At 36.3% G+C, this 23462-nt stretch overlaps 1 protein-coding gene across 3 annotated transcripts in view; it reads right to left on the bottom strand.

Moving 5' to 3' along the window:
- The window catches only part of CLASP2 (cytoplasmic linker associated protein 2), a 174615-nt gene that overhangs the window by 124740 nt on the left and 26413 nt on the right, over positions 1-23462 (bottom strand). For all 3 annotated transcript variants that reach the window (XM_061196474.1, XM_061196473.1, XM_061196475.1), the window contains exon 7: positions 18590-18660. In XM_061196474.1, coding sequence (XP_061052457.1) covers positions 18590-18660 — 71 coding nt within the window. The remainder of the gene's footprint in view (positions 1-18589; positions 18661-23462) is intronic.

A 23462-nucleotide genomic window follows, 5' to 3' on the forward strand; every position in this document is an offset into this window, starting at 1 on the left:
CACACACACACACAAGAATTAAAATGAGTAAATATCTCTACTGCTTAAAAATAATTAACTCAACATTCTTAAACTCTTAGGAAATTAATTTTTACCTTTTTATCAAAACAAGGCAGAGAAAAGTATACAGATTAAAGTACGCAGCTCAATTAATTTTCACAAAAGGAATATGCCAGTGTAACCAGTCTCCAGACCAACAGATCACTATCAGCATCCTGTAAGCACCCTCACTGACCCCCGCAAAAGTCACTATTTCCTACCAAAGCTAACTAGTCTTGACTTGTAACACCACAGTCGGTTTTGCCCATTTTTGATCTTTATATAAAAGGAATCATATAATAGGTACTCTAGTACCTAGCTACTTTTCACTCAATATAATATTTGGAAGATGCATTTTCATTGCTTATAGTTTTATTGTGCATGAATGTGCCACAAGTTATTAATATCCATTCTACTGTTGATGGACATATGAGTTGTGGCCAGTCTGAGATTATTATAAAATAGTGCTCCTAAGAGGTAAGCAAAGTCAAAGGATTCTAAGGCTTTTAGTATTAATATGGAAGTAGTAAACACAGTAATTTATTTTAGGTTGTATAAAGTCAAAGATGCATATTGTAACTTCTAGGGCAGTGGTACTCAAAATGTGGTCCCAGATCATCATCTGGCAATTTGTTAGAAATGCAAATTATTAGGCCCCAACTCAAATCTACTGAATCAGAAACTCTGGAGATGGGGACCCTGCAATCTGTGTATTAACAAGTCCTCCTAGTGATTATGATGCATGCTCAAGTTTCAGAACCACAGTCCTACGGCAGGAATACGCAAACTTTTTCTATAAAGGGCCATATAGTAAATATTTTAGGCTTTGCAAACCATACATATATGCAGTCTCTCTGCACAACTACTCAATTACGCCACTGTAGTGTTAAAGCAATGATACCACGACATGTAAACAAATGGGTGTGGCTGTGTTTCAATAAAATTTTATGTACAAAAACAGAAGGGCAGCTGGATTTGGCCTGCAAGCAATAGTTTGCCAAACCACTAAAATAAGAGTAAATATACACATAAATAAACAACTAGAAGAAAAATAAAATAATAAAAAAGATTTGATTAATTGAAAAGATTCAGGAAGAGACAAAAAGATAAAACAAGTGGATAAAAATAGAAATAAAAGATAAAGTGGCAAAAATAAAATCAAATACATCAGTAACTGCCTTAAAAGTAAATGAACTAAATATTCCAAGTAAAAGACCAAGACTGAATTTTTAAAAACAGGTTGCTTAAATGAGATATACTTTACATATAAGGATCACATAAAATTTAAAAAGTAAAATGATGAGAGAGACAGACCATGGCAAACACCAACCAAAAGAAAGTTGGCATAGCTATACTAATTTCAAACAAAGCACCTTGAAGAAGCATTACTAGAGATAAAGAGAGACTTTTTAATAATGATTTAGGAGCCCAATCCAATAGGGGGAAAAAAAATTAACCCTACATTTTTACGCACCCATAACACATCTTCAAATATATAAAGCAAAAAATGAAGAACTAAAAGGAAAAATAGACAAATTTACAAACACAGAGGGAAATAAATTTTTATCCACTTCCCATAAGGTTATACCTTTCTTGACCATAAGCTAGCTAAAAGAATTCATAAAACTAGGGGCTTCCTTGGTGGCGCAGTGGTTAAGAATCCGCCTGCCAATGCAGGGGACACAGGTTTGAGCCCTGGTCTGGGAAGATCCCACATGCCGTGGAGCTACTAAGCCCGCGAGCCACAACTACTGAGCCCATGTGCCACAACTACTGAAGCCCACGCGCCTAGAGCCCGTGCTCCGCAAACAAGAGAAGCCACCGCAATGAGAAGCCCACGCACTGTGACAAAGAGTAGCCCCCACGCGTCCCAACTAGAGGAAGCTTGTACGCAGCAACGAAGACCCAACACAGCCAAAGATAAATATAAATTTTAAAAAAATAAAAAAGAATTCATAAAACTAATTCACCATCACAAGCCCCCAAATTTAAAATGTTCTGTAGTTTAGTTTATATATAGGTTATAAATATTACAGGCTTAAAAAGATTTTCTTAATAATTATAAAATATCAGAACAAATCCTGTATTTCTTCATAGCACCTACCACTTCCTGAAATAACAGCTTCTTCTGAGTGAACCAGAAGGTGGACTGGAAGCCGACAGGAACTTGGTCTTGTTTATACTGTAACACCAGCACCTAGAACAATCCTGGGGTAACTGTCATAGCTAACGCTTCCTCCTGCTCCCCACCTCTGCCCTGCTAGAGTTTATTCTCAACATAATGTCCTGAGTTGAACAAAGTTACATCACATTGCTGCTCAAAATCCTCCTATGACGCCATAAAAAGGCCTACCAGGACTCCAAGATCTGTGAGACCTTAGATACCACATAGGTCTCTCCAACCTCATCTCCTATTCACTCTCCACCTTTCTCTCCAACCTCATCTCCTATTCACTCTCCACCTTTCTCTCCAACCAGTCCCATCAGTCTTCTTGCTGTGACTCATAACAGGGGCTCTGCACCTGTTTGCCAAGAATGCTCCTCCCCTCCATAGCCACACTGCTTACTCACCTCCTTCATGTGTTTGTTCATCTATCATTTTCTCAGTTAGGTCCCCTTTGGATACTAAGATTATAAACTTTCCACCATCCTGATGCTACTGATCTATCCCTACCTCCCTGCTTTATTTCTCTCTCTAGCACTTACCATTTACATATTTTACTTATTTTATTACCTGCCTCCTCCCACTGAAATGCATTATCTATTAGAGTGAGAACTTTGGTCTATTTTGCACACTGCCATATCTCCAACATGTAGAACAGCACTCAGAACGGCATTTTTCATAGTACAGAGACACTCTGTCTCCAGTAAAAGTGTTACTAGGTTATTTGAAATGAAACACCAAAGACAAACAACTATAAACACTGGATAAAATGTACATTTACAAAAGTCTTCTTAAAAACCTAGACCTAAATAGACATTTCTCCAAAGAAGATATACAGATTGCCAAAAAACACATGAAAAGATGCTCAACATCACTAATCATTAGAGAAATGCAAATCAAAACTAGAATGAGGTATCACCTCACACCGGTCAGAATGGCCATCATCAAAAAATCTGCAAACAATAAATGCTGGAGACGGTGTGAAGAAAAGGGAACCCTCTTGCACTGTTGGTGGGAGTGTATATTGATACAGCCAGTATGAAGAACAGAATGGAGGTTCCTTAAAAAACTAAAAATAGAACTACCATACGACCCAGCAATCCCACTGTTGGGCATATACCCTGAGAAAACCATAATTCAAAAAGAGTCATGTACCACAATGTTCATTGCAGCTCTATCTACAATAGCCAGGACGTGGAAGCAACCTAAGTGTTCATCAACAGATGAATGGATAAAGAAGATGTGGCACATATATACAATGGAATATTACTCTGCCATAAAAAGAAACGAAATTGAGTTATCTGTAGTGAGGTGTATGGACCTAGAGTCTGTCATACAGAGTGAAATAAGTCAGAAGGAGGAAAACAAATACCATATGCTAACACATATATATGGAATCTAAAAAAAAAAAAAAAAGGTCATGAAGAACCTAGTGGCAAGACGGGAATAAAGACACAGACCTACCAGAAAACGGACTTGAGGATACGGGGAGGGGGAAGGGTAAGCTGGGACAAAGTGAGAGAGTGGCATGGACATATATACACTACCAAACGTAAAATAGATAGTTGGTGGGAAGCAGCCGCATAGCACAGGGAGATCAGCTCGGTACTTTGTGACCACCTAGAGGGATGGGATAGGGAGGGTGGGAGGGAGGGAGACGCAAGAGGGAAGAGATATGGGGACATATGTATATGTATAACTGATTCACTTTGTTATAAAGCAGAAACTAACACACCATTGTAAAGCAATTATACTCCAATAAAGATGTTTAAGAAAAAAACAACAACTCAGTAGGCTCACACTGGTAGTACTCCCAAGCAATACCAAAAGCAAATTCAAACTTTTCCTGGAAGAAATTCTCTGGCCTCACATTATTTGCACAAATAATTTTCCAAAGATCACCTGGCATGACAGGAAACAAGACACCATGAGCAAGAATAAACAGAAAGAAACAGACAATAGGAACAGATCCTAGAATTATCAAGGTCCTAGAATTTTGAATTCAAATTTTAGAATTATTAAGCACAGGCTGTAAAACACCTGTACTTGGAAGCTTTTACTAGGCAAGCTTGAAAATAACTCAGGGATAAGAAAGTTATTTTCAAAGTGACATAGATTTATTTTTAAAACAACCAAAACAGAACTTATAAAATTAAAAATACAATAACTGAAATTTAAATTCAGTAGGCAGGCATAACAGTAGATTTTAGACACAGCTCAAGGGATCATTAGTGAACCAGAAGATAAATCAGAAAAAAAATCACCTAGGATACATATAGTAGGTGCTTCAATATTAATTGAATAAACAAAAAAAAGATCAAGGGACTTCCCTGGCGGTCCAGCGGTTAAGACTCCACACTTCCAATGCAGGGGGTGCAGGTTTGATCCCTGGTCAGGGAACTAAGATCCCACATGCCACGTGGCGTGGCCAAAAAAAAAAAAAAAAAAAGGATCAAACACAAAAAGTAACCTATAAATCGTGATTACGTTGACACCTCTCTTCTCACTCCAATGTTTCAAAATGACAATACTATGGTTTGGTGCAGAAACTGAAAAGGATGAACATATTAACAAGTACTAGAGGACATAAACTAATAAAGTGAGCAGGCTGCAGTGGTTATGTGTATGATGGAAAAGAAAGAGAGAAAAAGGAGGAGAGGAGCTGATAAGAGTAGGCGAAAGAGATGAAGATGGAGAAGGAGGAGTTGACGGAGGAGGAGGATAAGATTGGGAAGAAGAGATGGTGATGGAAGGAGGAGGTAGAAATAAAGGAGGAGAAGGAAGAGATGGAAATAGAGGATGAAGAAATGGAGTAGGAGAAAGGAGGAAGGGGATAAGAAAAGGGGGGGAGGGACAGGCAAAAATTGAGGGGGGGGAAAAAAAAGCCCAAGTAGAATAAGGCTTTACCTTTTGTTCCCTTCATATAACACTTGGAAACTGCCCTCAGCAAACACTGAGGTATTACAGGCCCACGATCCCATACCTGCATACCTGAAAGCCAAAAAGCTCTTAAAGTCCACCTTTACTTGTTTTGCCTTTTTAAATTCATTTGGTGGCAAAATCTGAACTGATTTGAACTCAGTTTATAGCAAAACATGATGTGAACTGACAAGAGACTATTTATTATGTGTATTTTACTCACTGTGAATTTGTATACATTTAACTGCAAAAAAATTAATATGTTTGATTACAAGGTATAGCCTCAGACCCATCTGGAGTCGTTATACAATGTATGGTGTATGGCCATATTACTTTTCTAAAATCTGACATATTCTGAATTCCAAAACACAACTGGTCCCCACGGTTTCCGACATAAAATAGTGAATTCATATTACCATAATCAAGTCCCTTCCCTTTTTTCTTTTTCCCTTCAAATGAAAGCCATATATTTAAACATTCCACTTCACTTTTATGGGTACATGTATTTGAAAACGTGAAATTTCTGCTTCTGAATCCATATAAAATATGAAAAACTGCTCCATCTTACATGGCGAACAAAAGAGCAAGCCAAAACTTTAAACCATTTCTCAAGAAAAAAAAAAAAGAGAATTCATTTGGTATTTTCTTCAGTGAACCAACCAGTTCAGTAAGAACCCATGTCACAGATTTTCATGCAAAAAATATACTCTTTCATATTAAGTAGTTTCTTATACCAAAGTTCCGCTTTTCACTTGAAGCTATATCCTTCCTTATTCTAATTAAAACAATTGAGCAAAAGGGCTTTGGATTTCTAAACTGTTTTATACACTTGCATATCCAGCAATGACCATGGTCATAGCTAAATTAGCAACTGAGACTAGGAAACAATAATCCCTGTAAGCTATTGTACCATAGGTGTCTCAGAAAACTCAAAAACATTTTAGTTGTCCACTCTCCACTCTGCTTTTACAATAGGATACTCTCCTTGGCTTCCCTTGACCGCACAAGTCCCTGTAGCTCAGTATCTTCCTCCTTTACTCAACCACTAAATGTTGAACATCCTCCTTCTCTCCAAACACACTTTCTAAATGGCTTCATCCATTCTCAAGTTTTAAATATCTTCTATATATGCTGGCAACTCTCAAATGTTTTTTTCTTCAACAAATAAATGGCAAGTGGAGAAAAAAAGAAAGAGATGAACAGAGGCTTAAGAGATATATCAACTAACTGCAATGGTGAGCCTTCTTTGAATCCTAATTCACTGTCAAAAGATATTTATGAAACAATTGAGGAAATGTGAACACTGAACATTTGATACTATGGGTTAATTTTTTTAGATGTGAAAATGGTACTGTGTCTCTTAAAAAGATGTTTTACTTTATTTTATATATGAGTAGGAGTGCATGTGTGTATGTACACACAAACACATCCCAGTCCAGCAGGATAGTAGGGCTGGGCCAGATAGGTAGGGATACAGATGAATAAAGATTGGCTATGTATTGATAATTTCTTGAAGCTGGATAATGGGTGGTAAGGAAGGTCTGTCATAATATATTCTCTATTTCGGGGTATGTTTGAAATTGTTCCTTAAAAATTTACGGTAATTTGAACACTTTTACTGTCTTGCCCAAAACCCTGCAATGGAACCCCAAAAAATGATAAGCAACATCATAAGAGCAAAGAAAATGAAGCAAGGCAGAGAGTATGTGAAATCAGCACCTAAAGATAGCAACAATTTCTTATAAGATGCAAATAAAAAGGATGGAAGGCTTTTGAAGAATACCATAGCAAAGCTGCAACTTAGAATTCTCAGAAGCAGAATGAAACAGCAGAGAGAACTGATCTACCTTGTAGAATGACAGAAGTGACAGTTTCTAAGCCAGCAAGTACAGAGCTGATTAGTAAGGAACAACTGAAAACCTATGGAATGATTTCATCATTAAGTTCTTCCCACCCCCAACTCAGGGAGCTCAATATTTTACACACAGGTGTGCACGTGCATTCTGTAAAAATGGAACCACCAGAAAAGGAAAAAGACAGTTTTTAGAACCATTTAAACTTTTGTTTGCCAAAATTAAAATTTAATAGAAGAACTGGATAAGAGTGTCGAGGAAATCTCTCAGAACACAGAATAAAAGAGAAAAGCATAAATGTAAGAGAGAATACAAAACATAAAAGACACAGTGAATCAACCTAGAAGGTTCAATACCTGACTAATAATAATTCCATAAGGATAGACTAAAACTAATGAAGGGGAGAAACTTATCAAAAAAAAAAAAAAAAAAAGATTTCCCAGGGCTAAAGAGAATCACAAGCTTTCAGAAGTAAAATAATCAAATAGTAAAAACTAAGAATGTCTTCAATTTAAACTAAAATGAAAAATTTCAGTAAAGTGATTAGAAACTGAAAATCAAAGTGCTTCAAAATAAAATAATCACCAGATTTTTTAAATATAAATTTACTTTATTTATTTATTTATTTATTTGGCTACATTGGGTCTTCGTTGCTGTGCACGGGCTTTCTTTAGTGCGGCGAGCTGGGGCTACTCTTCGTTGTGGTGCATGGGCTTCTCATCGCGGTGGCTTCTCTTGCTGTGGAGCACGGGCTCTAGGCGCGCGGGCTTCAGTAGTTGTGGCACGCCGGCTCAGTAGTTGTGGCACACGGGCTTAGTTGCTCTGCGGCATGCGGGATCTTCCCGGACCAGGGCTCGAACCCGTGTCCCCTGCATTGGCAGGCAGATTCTTAACCACTGCGCCACCAGGGAAGTCCCTAATCATCAGATTTTAATATTCACATGAAGATACTGTGTTCAACAGCACAGTTAATCTTAAATAGTTAACTATTTTATTTATTAAAAATAAAGTTTATTCCATACAAAGTTTAAGAGAGGCCAAGAAATTTGATAAACTCTCTTAAAATTTCTAGGTAGATATTAACTCACTAGTTAAAAAATATTTGAAGACTTTACCCTCCTCTTTAAAGGGGCCTTTAAAAATTTAAGACCTTCAATAGTTCAGTGAAGTAAAAAGCTAATAAACACAATTTAAACCGTTATTTGGTATTAATAAAAGTAAATAACAACATATTTCATGATAACCATAATATCAAACTAAACAATAAATGAGCCTCATAATAAGGCTTATTTAGAACCTTTACAAAATGTAGTCATTTCAGGTAGTTAAAATTTCATGACAGCTACAGCTTGGTTATAACAGCTGTCAAGAACATCTACTATACATTCTACATGTATACAAAGAAAAGATGTAAATCTTTTCTTGAAGATTCAGGTTCATTAGCAACATCATGTTTGAGGATAACTTGCTACTGATGTCCAACACTTTTCACCCAGATGGGTAAATGGGTCTGTATCAAGATTTTCAATCTTAGTTCCCACTACTTATCTGCCTTTATTGCTTCTAATGCCCATTTTTTTCTCCCTTGTAATTTACTTTTTCTCCTCATAGACCCTTTTTTTCCCTTACTGCTCCTAGAAGAAAAGCTTGGCCTTTTGGCCAGTAAGTTAAAGGGTTGCTTTCTTTCAGTGACTTAAATTATCCAATCCTAGTATATCACATAGAATATTCAAGGGTTTCGAAGAATAGAGATCTATTCAACATTAATTTCTTGCTATTGTTCCCTATCCCCCAAACCAGTAGTTATATGTCAGTTTGGAGTGGTCCCAAAAGGTTTACCTCTAGAACGCCAAGGTTATATCATCGCTTGTATGATTTTTTAAGAGATTCAGTGTTAGGAATAATAGATTGTGTTGAAATGTTTAAAGTTCAGAAACAGTCTATTTGCAACAAAACCTTATTTCTTTCCAGCCACTCTGCAGCATAACAACAAAAGGCCAAATTCCTCTCGTGAGCTTTTGAGGCAGATTTCAGGGCTCAGCGCCACATAATAATCCTACAGGTTTTTAACTCTATCTGGTTTGACTGCCCAGAGCTACTTCACAATCATCTGACTGCCTGGTTTTATATTCTTAGGTGAGGATAAAGACAACTAAACAGAAAGGCACCTGAAAGCCACCCCCAACAACTCTTCAACTGATAGTCATTACAGTGCTTCACAAATCTGAGTTTGTCCAGAAATAAAACTGTTAATAAATAAAATCTTTCATATGGCCTTGAAGTTAAGCTTATATAATATATTTAATAGATAACAGATTAATAGCCAGACATACAGAGCAACTATAAGTAAACAAAAAAGTCAAAACCAGAAAGTTGGCTAAAGATGCCAGAAAGCAATCCACAAAAAAGAAAATACAAACAACCAAACGTATGAAGATGATCAACCTTATTAGAAAGATGTTTTTTAAAAGGGTGAGATATTTTTCACCCATCTGATAGGCAAATTTTAAAAAGATTAATAATAATGAGAACTCAAAAGAATGCAAGATAGAAGGCACTGTTGGTGGCAAAGTAAGTGGTAAAGCCTCTTTTGGAGGAAATTAGAGATAGCTAACACAATTTGAAATGAATAAAAACTTTGATCCAGAAATTCAACTTCCAATTATTTTAAAAAATATATATGTGCACACACACGTGATTTGTACAAAGGTGCTTATTTCAGAATCATTTAGAAAAGTTATATGTGATTAAGCAATCTGAAATTCCACAGACAAAGAAATGGTTATGATATATCCATACTATGGAATACTGTGCAACAGTTCAAACAAATAAAACAGTTACACGTGATGGCATAAAAAAAGATCACTATGTGATATTGGGTAGACACAGTAAATGGCAAAAATATGTTAAGAATGATGCCATTTATGTAAACATGGTCAAAAACAAAATAATTTATTTTGATACTTAATATGTATGTTAAGGCAGAGTAAAAGGTATAAAAAGACAAACTCCAAACTAATAAAAGTGTTCATCTCTGCTTATCCCTGGCCTTGGGGCTTGGAGGTGGTTCTGAGAGGATTTTTGCTTTATCTGCATTGTTTGAATTTTTAAAAAGAGAAGATATTTGTGTTTAAAGAATAAAAAACAAAATAGGTTAGGAATAACATAATCCATTTGTTGTATGTGTTCACATGATACTAGTATGATGTATGTGTATTACGTGAGAGAGACTAATATACAGAGGAGTATATATGAAACTGTTAAGAACTATAAATCCCAAGATAACCTGTTACTACTGTTTGGGTGTTTAATTTTTTAATAAAGATGTATTACTTTATCAATAAAAATCCAATAAATGTATTTCCATTTTAAAGAAGAGACTATGCAGGAAGGTTACCCTCTGAGCTTTATGAGGTTGTTACTTTGATTTTTTAAAAATCAGTGCATTCCTAAACAGTCTGAATGTATTCAGTATTACTTGAAAAAAGAACAATTAAATAAATATACATTGATAGCCATTGAACTTATAATGCTTAAAAAAGAAATAAAATCTGGATATGACCCAAATCAAATGCAATATTTAGAGTTGCTTGTAAATGAAGGTTTAGAAATAACAATCAAACAAACAAACTTGGCAATGCCATTAAGTATATGAGAACTTAATTTGTTAATTTTGATGGCTTTTGCCTTAAAAATTAGAAGTTTATATGTTATTTATTTCTATAAGGACATATAAAACATTTATGTAAATTCTTGGGATAAACTATAACAACACGCAAAACCAGATTTAGTATCATATTTCCATTAACATGTGTATAAAAGTTTGAATGACTGTTTACCAATATCATCCTTTTGATAAGTTTGCACCCTATTCCTCATTGTCCCAAGGGGACAAACTCCTTAGAGAGAAGTCATTATACAGTCATAAAAGGAGGCTGAAACTGTTAGAGTTAGAACTCCCAAATACAGACCAGTCTTCCTAAAGAACGTAGTGAAAAATACACAAAACATTTTTGAAGTAACCTCAAATTCCCCTTCGTACACATCTCTGGTGTTGATGCAATTATAAACTATACCTCTAAGCATCTTAACAAAATGTTTAATAATGAAAAAAAATGCTCAAGTATTAAGTGTCATGAAGGACAATATTGAATGCACATTTGAGGCTCCGGATTTGATTCTGGTTTACTTTGTGCCTGGATCTGGGACTTATAATCTCAACAAGCCTTAGTTTCCCAATCTGTGAAATGGAAATACCAAAATACTCTGTACGCTTCACAGTTATTTGTACTTTTTAGGAATTAATGTACAATAAGTATACTCAAGTGCTTTGGAAAACTATACAGCACTACATATGTTTTTTAAATTATTCTTATCACAATAAAACACTCGCAAAATCAATTTTTGATCAAATTATACCTGTATAGAATTTGTAAAAGACTAAATATTTTCTAGAGAACTATTTACTAGGGACATTGGCAAATCACAAGGATATCAATTGAAACAGTGTCCATGGCAAGCCATTTTGCTTCTTTACATACTTTATCACCACAGAATTCTACTTGTTGTCAAATACAACAGGAAAGATATCAAGCTAGCTAACTAAACCTTCCTGCCAAATCTGTCATTCTTCCAAAGGCCATGTTCTCTCTTCAAAGCTTTTACATTATTCCATGTTTCTTCCAACATCCCTTTATATCCACCACCAAAGACAGAGGGTTTGCTTGGGTTGCAAGATAAACTGTCATCTTATATTTGCCAGATCCCATACAGACATATCAAGTAGAAAAAGATACCAAATGACAAGTACACACACTCGTGCACACATGAACATACGAGTGTGTGTGTATACACACACACACATACACAAAGTGTCCTTCGTTCTTTAGGGAGAAATATATTTCTTATACAGCAGATGACTGTCACTTTAAAAGGAAGTGTATAGCACAAGCAAAAAAAAGAAAAATAAATCTTACTCACCATCTCCCATAGCCATTCAGATGGTCCAGGGAGCTCTCTCAAACCAACAGGTCAAACAGCACAGCAAATAAATGCAGCTCGGTGCCTGCGCCACTGGGCTCGGCCTGCAGCCTGCAGACACCCTGCAGACACCCTGCAGACACCCAGAGCTCTGTGTGACCCAGGCCGCTGCAGCTCTGCACCGCAATAGCCAACAGCTGCTACTCCACTTCAAAATAAAAGTCTGGGGTCTTGCTGAAAGCCCTCGTCTATTTAGCAAAGCCTAGCAGAGCTTGATCAAGATTATTCTTTAACTGCACATATGAGATTAGATATACGTTACGGTGTTTTTCCTTGTGCTGGCTGCCTGAAATTTAATGTCAGAAAAGCTCTGGGAGCCAATAAATGCCATCCCACTGGGGGACTTTTAATGCAATCATCAAAACACAAGGCATGTGTTCAGCAATCATTTTCTGCTTCCCTAAAGATATCCATGTAATCAGTAGCAATCACATGATCTGATGAATTAACTGATTTGTGCCTTTTTAAAAGGTTTTCATCCTTTTGCCGTTACCTTTTAATATTTACAACAGAAGACTGCTAGAAGTGCACAAACAGGAAGAGCCCAGTTTCCATGATCAACTGCTCTCATTATGCAGGAAGCATTTCTGGCTGCCGTAAACAAATCACGTCAAAGGCAGCCCATCAAAGGCTGCTCTGTATGCAGACGGCAGGGCCACACGGAACAAAGCTTGCTTCTGGTGGAGGAGACAGAACCTGGCCAGTGCGCAGCTGCAGGGACACGGAGCACCCTCCATCCAAGCTGCACAACCATCAGCACATTGTCAAGCTCCAAGAAGGCCCTGGAGCTCATGGTCACAAACAGATACATTTTTAAATCAACCTAAGAAAAGGGTTGCTTTGCTTTTCACCAAAGGGTATGTTATAAACTAGACTGCAAGTTACCTCATTACCTCTTTTGCCAAAAATCAAGGTAATTTCAAAGCCTAATTTCTGTGGTTTAGTTTATTGCCAGCCTCCTAAAACAATGCTTTTCCTAGCAACTGTTTTCAAAGAGAGAAGCTGGGAAATATTTTACAATGATTACATGCCAAGACTGCATTAGGTCCTACACACACTTGACAAATCAGAATTACATATGGTTTTTTCAGTGAAAAAGAAAAAGACTTGCAGTCACAGCCACCAACACGTCCGTGTTTATATCTCAGTTAGCATAGGAGCCTGTCTAGAAAACACCAGACCCTGCCATAATCACAGGGGGGCCTGCAACTTTCAGTCTTTTCCTTCCTACAGGGCTGGTGTTGCCTTCTTTCAGCCATGATTTGATTAATTTTAAATCCAGTTTCCTTCTAATAGCAGAGCTAATTCCACTGCACTTAAGGATTCTGCCTAACTTACTCTATAATACAAGAATTAAAGTCAGGCTTGAAAAACCCTCGACAAAAAAAAAAAAAATGCCATGCATTTCTCACTATTCCCAAATTAAATGACATGCTCAAATCTCTGATAATAGAATTTACTTTGTGTTCCTGAGTGTGCTGAACTAATGCTCTAGAAAATAAAGTCAAAGAGTTCAATCAAACCTTAAAAGCGTAGATATGGCAATCATGAAAGAAATCAGAGACAAAAGCATGAGATGTAAAGTTATATATCAAGACATGCATAAGGGGAGAAGAGGCAGAAGGAAGAGGAAATAAAGAAACAGACAATTTTTCCGAACAATAAATGTATGTAAGATAGTGTTGGGCCGTGTCACTCTCACTTACCACATGCCTCTCCAGCCTAAAACCCTTCCTACTCCCAGAAGTCTACCAAACTCTTCCCAAGGCCTCCAAGACCCTCATATAATGGTTCCTGCTTACTTTTCCAATTTCTCTCATACACGGTCTCCCTTCCAACAGAGCCCTAGCCTCACTAGGCTCCAGTCAGCCCTGGCCTTCCTTCCTTTCTTCAAATATACTAAGTCCTTTTCCACCTCTCAGCCTTTATGGTCACATTTTCTCTGCCCAAAGCATTTTTCCTACCATGTATCCAATGACTAGCTCATTTTCCTTTATCAAGTCTCAATTCAAATATGTCAACTCTGAGAGACGCTTGCCCCACTATTCTATCTAAAGTGGCATCACTGAGTTACTTCACATCTCCATACCCTATTTACTTCACTTAATGACTGTGTAGATGATAACTTTTAACTGCAGCGGCTCTTAAAAAGTTATACCACCTTTACAACAAATCCTCTGGGTTTTTGTTTGTTTTTGTCTGTATTTAGTAAAATGATTTTTTCATCCCCAAACACCCTCAATGAATATATTAAAGAAGTGTGATATTTCATTATTATGGTTTCAGGCAAAGACACACTAAAAATTTTTACTTACCATATAGTTTCTAGTCACAGAATATCAGATGAAACAAATCTGAATAGAATGCCATGTTTGGGTGAACTCACAATAATTTGCTTTGCATATGTACACCAAGTGAGAGAGAAAAGAGGTGGTATCTTTAATAGCTCTTCAATCTGTTGTGTGCATGAACTATTTCCACAAGTTTCCATGATGAGCCTTTATTTTGTCCTAAATGTTTTCCTGGTCTATAACTTTATTTTCAAGTTTTAGTTTGAGTGCACAATAACAATGAGCCAACAGGGACTGAAAATTATGTGGGGAAAAATTGTGCAGAAATAAAAAAGGAGTCGAATAAAACTTCATTACATTATTTTAGGTGTAAACTATTTATTTGCCTTCAAATTGCTAGTTATAAAAATTTGTTTTCAGTGCTCAATTGATGTATTTTTCTACCTGTGAAAATTATTCAAGCATCTTGGGTTGGGATGAAACATAACATAATGTTAGGAAAAATTAAGAAATAACTTTTTCATTTAATGGCTTTTCACTTAGCAGCAAGGATTTTAAGGAATAATTTAAGTTAATTTCATTAAATTCATTAAACAAAGAGTAGTTGTATTTCTTCCATTACCAACTGTAATCACTCTGGATATCCATTTGTTTACTTGTTTATGATCTATCTCTCTCACTAGAATGTAGGCTCCTCAAGGCAAAAAACTTTAACTGTCCTGTCTTCTTCACTGTTGTGACATAATCCGTCTACATTTTAAGAAGACCACTCTCACTTCTGGGTAGAAAATAGATTCCAGGGGTCAAACATGGAACAGAAATCTATTGCAGTGATGCAGGTAAAAGCTAAAGGAGACTTAGAGTAGGGTTTTAGCAGTGGAGATGGAAAAAAATAAGCAAATTTGGCATATATTAGAATTTCAGAGGCAAAAATGACTAGTTAGAATGGGAGATCAACGCTAACTAATTCTAATCAGGAAATTTCCTAGCCTGAGCTGATGGTGGTGCCACTGACTGAAATGGGTAAACTGGGGGAAGAACAGTTTTGAGGGAAAGGAAGAGACAACAGGCTTTAACTTTTGGACCTGTTAAGCCGGAGATGTCTCTTAGACATCCAAATGGAAATGTCGTCGAGGCCACAGGCTCCCAGATCTAGAGCACACAGAGATAAATGAAGGCTAGAACTACATATTTAGTAGTCATCAGCAAATAGTTATCATTTGAAGCTTTTGGGCTGGATTAAATCACTGAAAGAGAATAAAGACAAGGGGAAAAAGAGGCTTGGGCCCTGGGACCTACCAACATGATAAATGGGCTTTCCTCTTCTAGTCTCGTCCCTTATTAACAGAGCCATTAAAGTATTTTTCAATGACAGCTTAATACTGTCATCAAAATCATCATGACCAATTTTTACACACCAATAAGTATATTATACACTTTAACGTTCACATTTGAGTATACTTGCAATATTCAGATTATAATCTCCAAAACAGAAAGGTTTCTGAAAACTCTCTCCAAGAGAAATAAATGCCAGATACTAACCCCAAACGTCCCTGTTTGTGGAGAGATAATGAAAAGAAGAAGAAATGGGAGCTAAAAGAATAGGAAACAAAAAAAAACTTCTATTTTGAAGGTAACAGAAATAACCTCACAAAATACAAGAAGGACAATACTTTCAAAATAAACCATATCCAAATAATAAATATCTTAAATTTTTAGTACACATTATACTTTTCTTCATAGGGCTGTAACTACATAGTCTGGAATACATAAATGAGTATGTAGTGTAAATGATATGAAAACACACAAGTCTTAATTCAAGGAATTTTAACAATTCTCCATCTTCTTGCTGTTTCTGGTTTCTATGGAAATGGACAGTGGTAACGGCTGGAAAAATAAGGACAAGGTACTTAAAACACCTTCTATTTAGAGAAGAGGAGTGAGAAACAGCTGGCAATCAGGGTGAGGATTGGTAGTGCTGAAGTTAATTTATGCTTCTGTAACTAAGTTTAGATTAGGGTAGACACAATCTTTTTAACACTAAATTCTCTCACTCCATCTGCCTTCCTGCCACACAGCAAGGCTTGGTTTTGGTTTATCCAGCAAAAGAGAACCAAATTATATTAGTAACTAGCTTTCCTATTATTTGACTATAATAACTCATACACCAAATTTTTTCTCCAACATCATGCACGTTACTAAGCTAAGCATACTATCTTTAATATGAACCTACTTTCCCAGGTAGAAAAACCACCTATACTATCTTTGGAAACAGAATATATTCTTCACATATATGGTTAATTAATACTTAAGGATTGAAGGTAAATGCTACCCAATAAGACCAAACACAATTTAGCAACCTTACAAAAAGAAGAGCAACCAAAAGATCAAATAAATGCCAGATACCAATTCCAAACCTCCTTGAATTCCAATTTGGTCTCATTCTAATTAAGAAGCCAAAAATGATTACACTGGTGAAGTTCCTATGGCTGTGTCTCTTCACTAGTATGATCACTGATACTCTACACATAGGTGTAACAGAGTAATCAACCCTACAATTTCTACTAAAAGCATCTAACTAAAACAATTACTCTGGGATCATAGGCAAAACATTCTCTGACATAAATCGTACCAATGTTTTCTTAGGTCAGTCTCCCAAGGCAATAGAAATAAAAACAAAAATAAACAAATGGGACCTAATCAAACTTACAAGCTTTGACACAGCAAAGGAAACCATTAAAAAAAAAACAAAACACACACACACACACACACAGAAAAAGACAACATATGGAATGGGAGAAAATAATTGCAAACGATGCAACCAACAAGGGCTTAATTTCCAAAATATACAAACAGCTCATACAACTCAACAAAAACAAAAAAAACAACCCAATCGAAAAATGGGCAGAAGACATAAACAGACATTTCTCTAAAGACATACAATACAGATGGCCAAGAGGCACATGAAAAGATGCTCAACATCACTAATCATTAGAGAAATGCAAATCAAAACTACAATGAGGTACCACCTCACAACAGTCAGAATGGCCATCATTAAAAAGTCTACAATGAAAACAACCTAAATGTCCATCGACAGGTGAATGGATAAAGAAGATGTGGTACATATATACAATGGAATACTACTCAGCCATAAAAAAGAACGAAATAATGCCATTTGCAGCAACATGGATGCAACTATAGATTATCAGACTAAGTGAAGTCAGAAAGAGAAAGACAAATACCACATGATATCACTTATATGTGGAATCTAAAATACGGCACAAATGAACCTATCTATGAAACAGAAACAGACTCACAGACAGAGAGAACAGACTTGTGGTTACAAAGGGGGAGGGAAGGTGGGGAAGGGATGGATTGGGAATTTGGGGTTAGTAGATGAAAACTATTATATATAGAATGAATAAACAAGGTCCTACTGTATAGCACAGGGAACTATATTCAACATCCTGGGATAAACCATCATGGAAAAGAAAATAAGAAAGAATGTAGAGGACTTCCCTGGTGGTTCAGTGGTTAAGAATCTGCCTGCCAATGCAGGGGACACGGGTTCGAACCCTGGTCTGGGAAGATCCCACATGCCGCGCAGCAACTAAGCCCGTGTGCCACAACTACTGAGCCTGCGCTCTAGAGCCCACGAGCCACAACTACTGAGCTCACGTGCCACAACTACTGAAGCCCGCGCGCCTAGAGCCTGTGCTCCACAACAAGAGAAGCCACCACAGTAAGAAGCCCGTGCACCACAGTGAAGAGGAGCCCCCACTCAACGCAATTAGAGAAAGCCCGTGCGCAGCAATAAAGACCCAACACAGCCAAAACAAAAAGCATATATGTATATACTGAGTCACTGTGCTGTACAGCAGAAATTAACGCAACACTGTAAATCAACTATACTTCAATTAAAAAATAAATTAAAAAAACACAATTACTCTGGGAGTAAAAAACACATATTGTGCACAGAACATAGAAGGCAAGAGGGTCATCATATCTTCAACCCAGAAGATACCAAATATAAGGCAAAAGAATAGTATCATTTTACACAATTAACCCATTATTAAATTTTCACTTACTCCAAAAGAGTCAGAGGATAGGTAATGATCAGCAGGATGTAAAGACTTTGTTATCCTAAACAAGTTTTAAGCCACAAAGTCAAATCTGCTGAATCAGTGATATAATAGTTGACTTGAAGACATATTTTAGTGTCTAAAACTTTGCTAAATAATCTTAGAAATGTTTGAGAACTGGAATAACTTAATTATTCTTACCTTTGCAGGCACTCAAAATCATACCACCTGAATTTTGCACTTCATCAAATTTGCCAAGTATCATTTCTAATCTGGGAATAAAGAATAAATTTTATTTGTTTGTTTTACATACAGTTTTAATTAGAAACAATTTCCTTCACCATCTCCCTGAGAAAAAACAATTCCAAGGATTCAGTTAGCTCTATACAACTCTCTTTTACAATTAACTCACTGAAAGCAGACACAAAATGCATCTCTTCAGTAGAGCAAAGCAGTCAAATACAGGTAGCACTCTACACACTCACAGGTATATTTGTGAAAAGGTAACCTTCAAGGGTAGGGGTTTACGATGTATAAAATAAATAAGCTACAAGGATATATAGTACAACACAGGGAATATAGCCAATATTTTATAATAACCATAAATGGAATATAACCTTTAAAAATTGTGAATCACTATGTTGTACCCCCAAAACTTATATAATATTGTACCATCAACTATACCTCAATTTTAAAAAAAAGATAAGTTTCACACAAAGCAGTTTCATATTTTCATCATAAAATTACTCCCCCAAACCCACCAAAAATATTGGGTTGGCCAAAAGGTTCATTCGGTTTTTTCCATACGATGGCTCTAGTAGCACTTAGTTGTCTTTAACTTCATTCGAAACAATTTTGTTAGACTGTATGTGACAGCTGTCATATCAGCGTGCATTTAAAAAAAGACATCAAAATTGGTGAATTTTTGTGTAGCCATTTTAACATTGAAGATGGAAGAAAAAAAGCAACATTTTTGGCATATTATGCTTTATTATTTCAAGAAAGGTAAAAACGCAACCGAAATGCAAAAAAAAGATTTGGGCAGTGTATGGAGAAGGTGCTGTGACTGATCGAACGTGTCAAAAGTGGTTCGCGAAGTTTCGTGCGGGAGATTTCTTGCTGAACTATGCTCCATGGTCAGGCAGACCAGTTGAAGTTGACAGCGATCAAATCGAGACATTAATTGAGACCAGTCAACATTGTTCTCAACACAGGAGATAGCTGACAACTCAAAATATCCAAATCAAGCACTGAAAATCATTTGCACCAGCTTGATTATGTTAATCACTTTGATGTCTGCGTTTCACATGAGTTAAGCGAAAAAAACCTTCTTGACCGTATTTCTGCATGCGATTCTCTACTTAAACATAATGAAAATGTTCCATTTTTAAAACAAATTGTGATGGGCGATGGCAAGTGGATACTGTACAATAAGGTGGAATGGAAGAGATGGTGGACAAGTAAAATGAACCACCACCAACCACACCAAAGGCCGGTCTTCATCCAAAGAAGGTGATGCTGTGTATATGCTGGGACTGGAAGGGAGTCTTCTATTATGAGCGCCTTCCAGAAAAGCAAACGATTAATTCCAACAAGTACTGCTCCCAATTAGACCAACTGAAAGCAGCACTCGACGAAAAGCGACAAAAGAAAACGCATGATCTTCCATCAAGATAACACAAGACCGCATGTTTCTTTGATGACTAGGCAAAAACTGTTACAGCTTGGCTGGGAAGTTCTGATTCATCTGCTGTATTCACCAGACAATGCGCCTTTGGATTTCCATTTATTTAGGTCTTTACAAAATTCTCTTAATGGAAAAAATTTCCACTCCCTGGAAGACTGGAAAAGGCACCTGGAACAGTTCTTTGCTCAAAAAGATAAAAAGTTTTGGCAAGATGGAATTATGAAGTTGCCTGAAAAATGGCAGAAGGTAGTGGAACAAAAGGGTGAGTACGCTGTTCAATAAAGTTCTTGGTGAAAATGAAAAATGTGTCTTTTATTTTTACTTAAAAACCGAAGGCACTTTTTGGCCAACCCAATACTTTAGTTCCAACCTTATAATGAATCTACTCAGTAACCAAGACATTTTTTAAAAGTACATAAAAATCATGCTAAGGAAACTTAAGGCAAACATAAAAACAATGAAATATGTCAGAAATTAAAGTGATGCTGATATGACTGATAATCTGATGTTTTTCCTGTTAACCTATTTTAATTCAACAGCAATTCTATTAGCACTTCTGATTTTATATTCAGAATAATACACCTCTGCTTTCACTTTTTAAAAAAAAGTATTTATTACAAAAGCAATGTATACTCATTATAGAAGAAAATTAGGAAATATAAATAGGAACAAAGAAAAAAACCACAATCCCACCATCCAGAGAACTTATTTAACTGCATGCTTTCCGATGTTCCATATTTATATATATATTTTTTTCAGACCATGATCATGGGATCATGCTGACAGCACTATTTTTTACTTTCCAGTATTATACCATGCTATGATTTATTTTTTTCTTAAATTTATTTATTTATTTATGGCTGCATTAGGTCTTTGTTGCTGCACGTGGGCTTTCTCTAGTTGCGGCGAGCTGGGGCTACTCTTCGTTGCGGTGCACAGGCTTCTCATCGCAGTGGCTTCTCTTGTTGTGGAGCATGGGCTGTAGGCGCGCGGGCTTCAGTAGTTGTGGCACGCGGGCTCTAGAACGCAGGCTCAGTAGTTGTGGCACATGGGATTAGTTGCTCCGTGGCATGTGGGATCTTCCTGGACCAGGGCTCGAACCTGTGTCCCCTGCAGTGGCAGGCGGATTCTTAACCACTGTGCCACCAGGTAAGTCCCACTATGATTCTTAAATTATGACTTAGAGATTTGGGTTAAGTCTTTAATTGCCAAATGTTTTTCTCACATCAATGGTTCTGTCATGATTTCACTTCTAAAACCTTAGTTAAGCCTTGGTCCACATCCTGTCATTTTTTACTTGTAAACTGAGGATGAAAATACTGTTTGGTCTAAAAAATTTTTTTTTTAGTTGAAAACCTTCTAGGAATTCATTATAATGGGATTTCTAAACCTTAACCTCAGCTCTTACCCCCATTAAATTCAACAAATATTCACACACCTGAAAGCACTGCAGTCAAAAGACACAGGTCCCTTCATCCTACAAAGTAGTTACCTTCCAGAGAATTGAGCAGACACTAGACAGGCTGCCCAGAGACAAGATGGACAAGATGAGACCGGGGAGGGAAAACTGGAATTGGAAGATGGGACTTCAGAATGAAGACCAGACAGCCCAGAAACAGAAAGGAGAGGATTTAGGAAAGCTCTCTGGGAAAAAGGCAGAACAAGATGTTAAGAAGCATGAAATTAACACTCAGCTATTCAGTAGCAAAAAGGGAGTAGGAAACTAAAGGCTGGAAGCTCTGAGAGAAAAGAGGGTTGGTAAGGAATGAGGTGGGACAGATAAAATATACAGCAAGGAATGCAGATACAGGCAGCTTTAATGTGAAGAGGGGTCAACTGAAATACCAGGCAAATATAACAGTAACAGGGAGAAAGAAAGGAAAAAGAAATAATAAAAAGCTATTATAAAATAATAATATAGCTATTTAGAAAAACAAGCTTATTCATAATGGAGGATCATTACACATATAATCTGATGGAAAAGGAGGAAAGGAACAATGTAAGAGTAGAAAGAAGAGACTGGGATCTTTTAAGTAATTCAGGAAGAAAAAGAATTTAGGAAATTCAACAGAAGGCAAATACAACCGAGGCTGGAATATCCAAAACACAACTTAGGAGGCCAAAGAATAGAGGCCTGTAAAGCTCTGGAAGGTTCTGATTCAGGAAAAGGATAGAGAACAGTAAAGCACTAGGATAAAACTGGAAAAGCAACTCTATCCAAAGTCCATATTTAAGTTTAGAGTCATAATAATAAATCGCAAGTACAATATGAAAGAGGTAATTAGGTATCTCAGAACTTATCTTTTTTTATAACAGCCAATTATTGAGATAAAACTCATACCATATAATTCACCCCTTTAAAGTGCACAATTCAATGGTTTTTAATATAAAGCCAGAGATGTACACAATCAATTTCAGAATGTCATCATCATCCCAAAAAACAACCCTGTACCCATCAGCAGTCACTCCCCATTCCTCCTAATTTCCTCAATCCTATGCAACCATTAATCTAACTTCCTTTCTATAGATTTGCCATATCTGGCCATTTCATATAAATGAAATCATCCAATATTCCAGCCACTCTGGAAAACTGTCTGTGAATATCAACTAAAGGTAAACATACCCTATGGCCCAGCAATTCCATTCAAATATATTCCAAGAGAACAAATACATAAGTATACCAAAAGACATGCATAAGAATGTTTCTAACAACATTAATTCATAAATGCTACAAAATGAAAACAACTCAGAAGTCCATCAACAGTATGGATTCATAAAGTATGACCTACTCATACAAAGGAGAACTATAAGGCAATGAAAATGAACGACTATAGCTGGATCCAACAACCCAAATGAACCTTAAAGAGATAACGTTAACTGGAAGAAGCAAGACACAAAAAGTATACACTATATGATTCCATTTATATAAAATTCAAACACAGGTAAAACTAACGTATGGTGAGAGTCAGGATTATGGTTACTTCTGGGAAGGAGAGAAAAGACAAGGATTAAGAAAGATTTGGGGAGGATTCTGGAATGTTGTAATGTTCTACCTTCTTCACCTGTGTGGTAGATACATGTGTGTATTCACTTTGTGATAACTTACAGAGCTGCATACTTACAATTTATGCACTCTTCTGTATGAATGTCAAAATTGAATAAAAATTCTAAATACTTTAAAAAAACAATCTCAATATAAATTTAAAAATATATAATGTAGCATATATACATACACTCACACAAAATATATCAATATACATTAATACCATTTCTTTCATAAAATGATACAGAATTTATTCAAATAAAATTCTTGTTAACCCTGGAAGTAGAAAGCAAATGAATAAATAAGTAAACAAAATGCATATTTTTTAGACGACCTTATTACCT

The sequence above is a fragment of the Eubalaena glacialis genome, chromosome 7, assembly GCF_028564815.1.
Source record: "Eubalaena glacialis isolate mEubGla1 chromosome 7, mEubGla1.1.hap2.+ XY, whole genome shotgun sequence".
Lineage (NCBI taxonomy): Eukaryota > Metazoa > Chordata > Mammalia > Artiodactyla > Balaenidae > Eubalaena > Eubalaena glacialis.